The 9,522-nt window shown below is 36.4% G+C and overlaps 1 protein-coding gene across 1 annotated transcript in view; it reads right to left on the bottom strand.

Moving 5' to 3' along the window:
• ifrd1 (interferon-related developmental regulator 1) overlaps nucleotides 1-9,312 on the bottom strand; it is a 10,461-nt gene extending 1,149 nt beyond the window's left edge. The window contains exons 1-11 of the mRNA XM_022671258.2: nucleotides 9,045-9,312; nucleotides 4,187-4,291; nucleotides 3,973-4,051; nucleotides 3,032-3,156; nucleotides 2,762-2,919; nucleotides 2,602-2,652; nucleotides 1,749-1,927; nucleotides 1,444-1,552; nucleotides 432-566; nucleotides 217-345; nucleotides 36-131 (exon numbers count right to left, since the gene is read on the bottom strand). Of these exons, the coding sequence (XP_022526979.2) occupies nucleotides 36-131; nucleotides 217-345; nucleotides 432-566; nucleotides 1,444-1,552; nucleotides 1,749-1,927; nucleotides 2,602-2,652; nucleotides 2,762-2,919; nucleotides 3,032-3,156; nucleotides 3,973-4,051; nucleotides 4,187-4,291; nucleotides 9,045-9,075 (1,197 nt within the window). The 5' untranslated portion in view covers nucleotides 9,076-9,312. The remainder of the gene's footprint in view (nucleotides 1-35; nucleotides 132-216; nucleotides 346-431; nucleotides 567-1,443; nucleotides 1,553-1,748; nucleotides 1,928-2,601; nucleotides 2,653-2,761; nucleotides 2,920-3,031; nucleotides 3,157-3,972; nucleotides 4,052-4,186; nucleotides 4,292-9,044) is intronic.
• Nucleotides 9,313-9,522: the final 210 nt, after the last annotated feature.

Genomic DNA, 9,522 nt, shown 5'->3' with positions numbered 1-9,522 from the left:
ACATTCAAACAAACCTCCGTTCAGAGTTAGCTTACCCTCTCCAGTCGGGAGCTCTTCATAGCTTTTAGAGCAGCTGAATCAATAAGCATTGGTGGTCCCAGTCCAAACACGTCCCTGATGAACTCGTTTGCCTGATGAACACAAGAGAAGAGCGTTAGAACACAGGGCCAATGGCAAAGCACTTACAGGAGATTCAAAACCAACGAGATTTCTTACCTGTAGATGGTAGTTCATTCCAGAGCCAACAAACTCTCTGAAAGCATCGTAGGTCCTCTTCCTCACCCAGCTGTCAATGACCATCCGCTCTGTGCCAAAGCGGATCGCCTCAGTCTGAAAGTCCCCATCCTGATAGGAGATGGATTTATTAGAACTACATTGCCCATGAGGTACCATTAATTTCTATCAATTATACAACATACTGCAGTCCTCACCTCCACAGCTTTCAGCACATCCCTGAAGACAGACCGCTGCTTCCTCTTGTCAGTCTTGGCACGATGTTTGTTGCAATCAGTGGCCAGGGCATTCAGCTTGTCACACAGTGGCTCCCAGTCCTCAGAGTTAAAGTCCTACACAGAGAACACAAGAGAGACATATTGGGTTACATAATGTTCACATAGGGTTACTGTTAGTGGTGGATTCCAAAAAGTTTAAGAGCTTAAGAAAAATTTAATTTAGTACAAAAGTATTTCAAGGCAGAGATTTATGATTGCCACAATAGACCCTTTATATACACAAACAGCAGAGCATATCATCCAAACAAATCTGACTATCTGAGAAACCAGACACATGGTCTCAATGGTGACTAGTCACAAATTTGATGACTGCCTTTTATTTTTTTATTTTTATTTTTTAAACTTTGTCTGGTCAAGTCACATCTTGATTTTTACTGTACTTTAACTTTGAAAAAGACAATAACTGTTTATTTACAATGTCAAATCATATAATTGGAGCTTTACTGCATCACTGTTAATGTTTTAACACAGGAATTGTAATTTTATGATCTATTTTTGTTGTAATGTTTTAGTTTTCAATAAATATAATAAAAAATCCTGTGTCTCACAAAGATCATAAAAACTGTAGTTTATTTTTAGTCTAATACATTCAAACATTCCAAGATTTAGGATTAGGCTAAGTTTAATATATCAATAAATAAGCTACTATGTTTGTGTTGTATATTAAAATGACTGGATGAATTTGGTGACCTGACTAGGACTTGTCCAAATTGATTTGGGACTTTACTTAAGCGTTAATTACATTTTAATGACTTGTTTTTATCTCTGTGAGAAATAAATAACGATTTGTCTGCAAACATTGTACAATCTTTTGTATATAAAGAAATTAGAATTCAGTTTTTATACTCTATGCAGCCTCTAGGCTTAAAATGAAAGTTTTTACTAATACAAATCAGAGGATCATCAATATGTGGGCACCATGGAAACTTACTGGGTCGACGTCTCTTGCAAGCTCAAACAGCAGAGCGATGGTCTCTCCGGCTGCAATTCGCATGTTGACATCCTCACTCTCCAGTAGCCTTGGAAGCTTGGATAGATGTCTAAAAGAGATGCAACATGAGCTGATTAGGACCATGTTGTTACTTTACTGAGAGTCAGCACAACACAATCAATCAATCAATGACAATAGGTTCACAATGGACTGCTACTGGATTTCAAGAAGCACATATTGGTATATGAGTTAGTATATAAAACAACTGCTAAAGGCTTAGAGCCAAGAGCTTAAGAGCCTCATACTTGTGAATGATGGCTGTGACGTGACTGGCGCTGCAGATGGTGAGCAGCAGAGCCCAGGAGAGCAGTGCGTTAGTGTGGAGCTGAGTGGTCTGAGGGTTCAGTGAAGGCCTGCTGCCATCCTCTCGTACGTATGAGCGGGTGAAGAGAGTCTCAAAGCATTCCATGGTGGCATACACATCCTGGAAGAGATGCACAGATGTCAGCTCTATAGTCAGACATACTCAGCATTTCTTCTGCATCAGCATTTTAAAGCAGCCAGCGAAAGTGTTGTCTAGTATAACAATGCTGTCACGCAAACCCAAAACCTGTTCAGAATTATGTTCATTACCATGGCAACACTGAAAATGCATAGACTTATTCATGTAATTTAATATGATTTAACATGGTTTAAGAGTATGAAATACTTTCTAAAACCATTTTTTGAGCATATAGCCTACGTCCAAAAACACACCCACACACACACAATAAAAAAATGACCCTTAAATGCAGTTTTGAGTTTGGTAGTTACAAGGGCTTTACAATAATGTTTCAGCAATGTTCAGCAATCTATTGTCATTGCAAAACCTGCAGTGCGACTATTACTCATGCACACATTGCAATGCTGACTGATATGGTGTTATTTTACTGCACATGAAACTTTTCTATTGTTTTGACAATATGCTTTAATAAGCACAGTGAGGACCTCAAAAATCCAATGATCACTATTTGTCATGGTTAAAATGCTAAATATTTACTGCTTGAGCAAGGGGAGGGAAAGAAGAAGAGGAGGAGGAGGGGGGAGGGAAAAAAAGGGAAAAAAAGGAAAAAAAAAAAAAAAAAAAAAAACAATGCAAAGGCAAATCTCAGCTCTTACCAAGATATCATCTTCTGCTACCAGAGTGCAGAGGCCCAGACTTGTCGCACACTGTAAATAAAAGGAGAGAGACAGATGTACAGATTATAAAGAAACATAGCAATAGAAATGGAAGCTCGTTCTGTTCAGCAGCCAAAAGGAACAAACGTCTGTTACTCACAGCCTGTCTGGCCTGAATGTTTGCTGTTCCATCATTGAGAATGGTCTTGAATATGGGTTTCAGGGTCTTGAACACCTCTTCGCTTTCAATCCCAGAACCTAACTGGATGCACAAGAGGCAAGCCAGGGAGGCTGCCGCACGCTGCTCCTCTCCTTTTCCTAACAGAGAGAATCAGAATGACTCTGAATCAGACATAATTCAGATCGATTCAATTATTATACCAACATTAGTTAGACTCTGTACTTTAAAAATACTCAAACATTAATGTACCTTTTTTCAAACAGCGCTCAATGCTGTCTGTGATGGTCATTCTTCTCTCTAGCAGGAACTCGTACAGTATTCTGGTTGCCATTGCAGTCTTTAGTCCATCAAGTGCTCCTTGCCGGGTTTTTGCACTGAAGGAGGAAAAAGAAAAGGACGGAGACAAAAATGTATTAAAACTGGGTTCAGTTTCAAATAATTGGAATATTAGTTTGTTTCCTTAATTCTAAGAGATTGCTATACTATATAAGATATAGATCGCAATTGTGCACCAATACAGAAAACTTTTATCAACATATCAACTGGGACTACATTCTCAAAGACTAGAGCTACAAAAAGCTATACCAATTTCTTATAAAGTATTAAAATACATAAAGAGCATAAATTTGAATTGGTCATTTAAAACTTAATCACAGCACCTAAAAATAAATCACAGTTGCTGATGTATAAATCAAACAGCAAAAATGTTAAAACAAAAAGATATAGTATTTTAGCAGATTAAAATGGCAAATAGAGAGAACTGGGAGCTATAATTGTAGAAAATGTAAGTTAAAGGTTAAAATTAGGTCAAAATCACATTACAATCAATTAAAAAAAAAAAAAAGCAATAAAGAGACTGTTGCAAGTAAAAAATAACTACATGGGAAAACCAAATGAAAAAAAAAAAAAAAAATCATAAAAAGCATTTAGGTCTTCTATCAACTCACATTTTCAGGGAACATTTGGGGATCTACAGGCTTCTCAATGACAACATGGATATAGAGGTATGCTAAATCAGACATTAAATGCATCTATACACACTTAACACAAAAAGGACCAAAGATTCATCTCTGTAGAACTGCTTCCAACAAGTGAACTGCTTAATTTAACTTATATTGTCAGTCTGACCCAAAATGGTGAAAAAATGACCTGCCAATACTGATAATATTTGCACTCCTAGTTGTACAAACCTTTTATCAACCGTGCAGTCAATATAAACCTTCAACTTGTACTGGAAATCCTCCTGCGCAGTATCCTCAGCCTCGCCGCCTGTCCGTTAGAAACACAGCATTAGCATAAGCAGAGCAGAGTTATCTGGTTAAGCCTCATTTAGCATTTTCACCGTCTCCAGCAAAAGGAGTTACAAACATGAAGGCCTACGTTTGGGTGAGCACATAAACTTACCTTCGTCTGCCACGCTGACTGAATCACTGAAGCTGCTGCAGTGGCTGAGCGTCTCAATGGAAGCATCCTCATCACTGAAAGGCTGCACAGCTGCATGCTGTCCCCCTAACATAATAGAAAATACATTTAATAAAAACATAATTAATTATACACAAAATATATTATCTAAGGCTGCCTAGTGAAAGTCAAAATCAGAATCAGTCAAAGACCCATCAGTCAACATAAGATTCAAGTCAAGGACTTTTAAAATAATAATAAGTAAAGGCAATACAAAGAGTACATTTGCAATAACAGATCTGGTGGTAATATTTAAACATCTACTATTTTTTTCAAATCAACACCTTATACATTTTAAAAACACAGCAGAATTTAATTAATGACATATCTCAGAAACAACATCTGTAGGCAACTTTTCTAAAACAAGAAATTAATAGTTCACATTTAAAAATTCACATTTAACAAGGAATAAACAATTGATAAAGTGTAAAAATGAAACATGTATTCAGATTTTTATTTTATAAATTATATGCAGTGTCCCTTTTACTAATTTGAAAATGGGCAAAAATTATTTGTCGTCATGTTTCCACGTGTTGAGTTTGAATTTCTTTATCTGGTGGATATTATTGAAACTGTAAGCACCAGTTTTAGCATAAATATCATTCTCAGGGACCGAAAAAGTCTTTAAGTCTTATTTTTCATGTTTAACTGTTATAGTAGGATAGAGTTCAGTTTGTTAAGGCTCCAATTGTTCTATTATTTTTTACATGACTGTTCCTGTATTTTTTATTATTTATTTTAATAGCGCACACTGCTGCTACCAAAAAAAGCCACTAGTTGGCATTACATATATATCTTAATTAAAGTATTTAAATTTGACCATTAGTGCCTAATGTTGTGTATTACAGATCACTTGTATCAATTTGCATCACTTATATCAAGCCCACCTTTTGAAATAAGATATTGTAAATTTGATAAATCAAACCAATGACTGACCATAGACTAATCTAAAACTGGCATAGGCCTCTCTGCTGTAAAAAAAAAAAAAAAAAAAAAAAAAAAAAAAAAAAAAAACAAGAATCGAATTGAATCCTGACCCTAAAATCAGAAATAAAAACACCCCTACAATTTAGCATTTTAAAATTCCATGTGGCTTGAGTAACCTCTATCACAGTTCACTCTGTGTGTATGAGCTCACTATTACAGAGGCATTGATCATTGAGTGAAATATCTGTGACGCACACTTACTCACACTAAACAAACAACTGGAAGGATCAGGGTAATCAAAATTGATGTAATTACTGTGACATGCATAGAGATTACAATGTAGACTTGTAACTACAGAATTTGATTACAACACAAAAACACCTCAGTACTTTACAGTAAAGTCTTTTTCTTTAATAATTAAACCAACTTTTAAATGGAATGCACGCCTGGAAGTTTTGAGGCATGTACATGCAAAAAAAGTACACAAACAAACAGACATGAACATGTTTCTTCCTTCTTTTATATAAAATCATCAGAAGCAGGGTTTCTCACTAGAAAGGAAGTACTAGCTGCACCATGTGATGTACTAAAAGTATGTATTAAGACTGAGAGTGCAGCTACAGTTCTGCTATCAGTTTAAATGCCATGTTCTGGACATTTGGAGGCATTATCTAAATCAGGTCAAGGGTATCACAAAGGCCACATTCTGACTATGCAAACAAAAATGTGCACCATGCAAATGGAAAACCGGTCTCCCATTTGTGCTCCTGCTGGCAGGACCCAGACTACAGTACACCACTACAGGTCTCTGTTTTGCTTTTCCCAGGGAACAGCTGTTCTGGTTTAAACTGGTTCACAGAAAGTCTTAACCTGTATCTTATAACCTCCACAAATGTAGTTGCTGGTCAAGAGGTTAAAATTTCAGCAGAGCTATAAGACAATACGAAGTGTCCCCCTCAAATTAAAAAAAAATAAAAAATTAAATTAAAAAAAATATATAAATAAACAGTTTATACATCCAGAATTGAATGCTAGTTAGTAAGATATGCTGTATATAATGCAATATATATTGTTGAAAATGTTGTCAAACCCAAATTTCAAGCTTTTAAAAGCATTTAGGCTTGTCCATTCTTCATTAAATTTTGAATTAACAAAATGCAGGAGTTGCAAACATTTTGCTCCAGAACAAAACAATGGAAACCCACATTAGCCTGCAATACTGAATAAAGATCACAAGATTACATTTTTAATACTTCCACAACTTTAGTTATTTTATTCATCTTTTTTTTGCAAATAATAAGCAGTCCCCTTTCAACCTTACATGCAGCAAAACTACTACTAGTGATATTCCCTTTGGACGTTTTAAATATGTTAAGACTTACAATCTGGATTAACCCATTTTGAAAAACCACATTAAACATTAATTCAATCAATCAAATTAAACTGGTAACACAAAAAAACAAACTGAGTGAATAAAAAAAATAAATAAACAAAACTCACCCACCCACCTCTATTCATAACGATTTATAAACGTATTTATAAATATAAATTTACACGTGTGCTGTTATGGACTTGGTATTCTGACACAGTCAGATATGCTTTTAAACAAAGGTTAGTAGTTATAATGTGGGTCATTTAAAGCTTCAGCACAGCCTGTAACAATTAAGGAAGAAGGATTGCAAAAATAAATATGTGCCACGTGGTTCTAGTGAAAAAACTAACAGAAGCAATCTTTGGACTCCATGCATATCTTATCCAGCTGACTTGTTCGTAAAAAAAGGGAGTAACTGAGTTTTTCCGTCAAGGATTCCTTTAAAATGAACACAGTGTCCCCATTCCAGGAAACGTGAGTAGCAGAAGGTGAACGTGGTGCCTCCACGTGGCCGGCCTGCCCCAACGTGCTCCGTTCTCAGACCGGTGAGGATAAACACAGGACCAGCTGTCAGCCGGCTTCACATGTTTGGGAAGGCCGGTTTAGGAGCCATGCGGCTCACTGGATTCAGCCGACCTGTTTTAGGCTATAGACACAACACAGGCCTGCGTTATGTAACTAAGCAGAGTTTAGGGGCCGTGATCAAACCTGCTGCAGCTGCTGAGAACCAGAGAGAGCATGTTATCTTAAACTAACAGAGAGCCTCGAGCCCTCAGCACCCCTCACAATCTCTCTCTCTCTCTTTTATACAGAACAAAGTGTCAATATGGGAACTAACAATAAGGATCATAAGGGCTGGCTAAGCTAAATCATTAGGTTAGATAGCTGCACTAGGCTCTACACACAATAAACGATACAATACAATACCAGTCAAAAGTTTGAACATACCATCTCATCCATTGAAGAAAATTAATTTAATAAAGAAAAACAACGTAGAAAACTAAGGCAAATTGAAGTTAATGAGAAAACTATATCAGGTAACTCTAATATTAAAATACCAAGAGTGTTCATATATGTCTCAAAGCTAAATGTGGTATTTAAAATAATCATATAGAACATATATGATTTGATGTATAAAACATAGTTGTTTTTTTTTGTTTACAAACAAATCCCACGTGTTTCTGTATAGCTTTAATATATTGAAATATAAAATGTCCAAAAAGTGTCCAAACTTTTTTTGGTACTGTGAGTTAAGGACGACAGCTACCCAAACTCATTTTTAGCTCATTAAAACAACCTTGATCTCCATAAGCTTAAACACAACATATTAAATGTTGAATCTCTAAATTCCACTCCTGATAGGCATTTAAATTGCAAAAGGAAAATGAGAGATGTTTGACTTCCAAAATAATCATTAGTTGGAACCCTACTGTGCACATCGACAGATTAAACACTGAATCAGTTACTGTTTGCAATAAACCTGTATATTTTGTGTGTGTGTTCTATTCGTACAGTGTAGAAAGGGACATTTAAAGAATACTACTACTACTACTACTACTAATAATAATAATAATAATTATTATTATTCATATTGTTATTATTATTATTATGAGATCAAATTAGATGATTAAGAGCATATTGTGAGTGTAAAGTTTTTCTTCTATTATAAACAAATATAAAAAATAAAAACAAACAAAAAGTATCGAGTCAGTCATAATGCAACCAAATAATTGATGTTTACTCAATGTTCTTTGCTGCACGTCTAGCTAGACTTTCCTCGAAAACTTAAGCTCTAAAACAACAAGGAAGAAATTACTCATTACCTAACATAACTAGCGCTAACTGTCTAGATAACGATTTTGAAAAGGACATAAAACAACTTCTTGCATTTTTCCTTCTTACAACTTTAGGTAAATTTAAAGAACTGGGTGTATTTTTCTACTTACTGCATTAACCCAAAGTGTACACACGCGCAGACAAATTTGTAACAAAACTAAAAGACAAATTACACTTGATATTTGAACTAGTTAAAGTTCCCATCATAAACGTTGCTCACCTAAAACAAGTTAGTTAGCTATCTAAGCTAAGTAAACTAACCCATAACCAAAGTATGGTCGTGTCTAGTTAGCAAACCTAGCTAGTTAGCTGTTTGTTAGCATAGTAGCACAATACGCAGACAAAGCTAATTCCAAAATGATAAAGAAATAAATAACACTACATGTACACGTACACAACCAACAGTTCAAAAACACCTAAAGACAGTGAACAACAATACATTCTGATAAATATTCTTCTGTTTCACATTTAAGACCAAAAAACTCGCTGGCTGTCAACCAAAACAGGCCGCTTAGGCCATGTGTTGTAGTAGTTGTAGTCCTTTTCGAGCTCCTCCACAGGCAAAGTCAACGGCGAAGCGACAACTAAAGAACTACAAATCCCAAGACGAGGCGCCGGCAAAAGGGCAAAACAACCGGTCATTTCCAGACATTCCAGCTCACTTACCCCTGCCGTTCCTCTTCTTAGACTTGGGCATCCTTCTTGTATAAACACAGCAAATATAAACCTAAAATCAGCCAATACACGACCAGTTTTTACTATAGCGTCTCTTAAATTGAATGTCGTCCAGTGGCACAGTGAAAAGAAGGGAGTTAAAAGCGATTCCGATGAGAGCCTGTGAACGAAAGCGATACATTTTCCCATATAAAACTAGGGCTGCGCCGCGGAACCGCCGCCAAAAGCTTTTATACCGCCCGCAGCTCACGTGGTCTCTCAGACGGACCTGGATACTGCCTGGGCCAATCAGATCGTGCGCTGCCGTGACGTACGTGCCTGTGTCTGATCCAACGTGACTGAAGGGACTGAGTTCCCCAGAGGCTGCTGTCACGTCCTCATGCAGACTTTACCTGCTACACAGAACAGACAGAAAGCACACTGCCCTGTACCTACAGGCCTAGGTTAAACCATTACACAGTGGGTTTCT

The sequence above is a fragment of the Astyanax mexicanus genome, chromosome 2 (assembly GCF_023375975.1).
Source record: "Astyanax mexicanus isolate ESR-SI-001 chromosome 2, AstMex3_surface, whole genome shotgun sequence".
In the NCBI taxonomy this organism is placed as follows: Eukaryota; Metazoa; Chordata; class Actinopteri; order Characiformes; family Acestrorhamphidae; genus Astyanax; species Astyanax mexicanus.
This window is presented reverse-complemented; position numbering and strand designations above follow the sequence as displayed.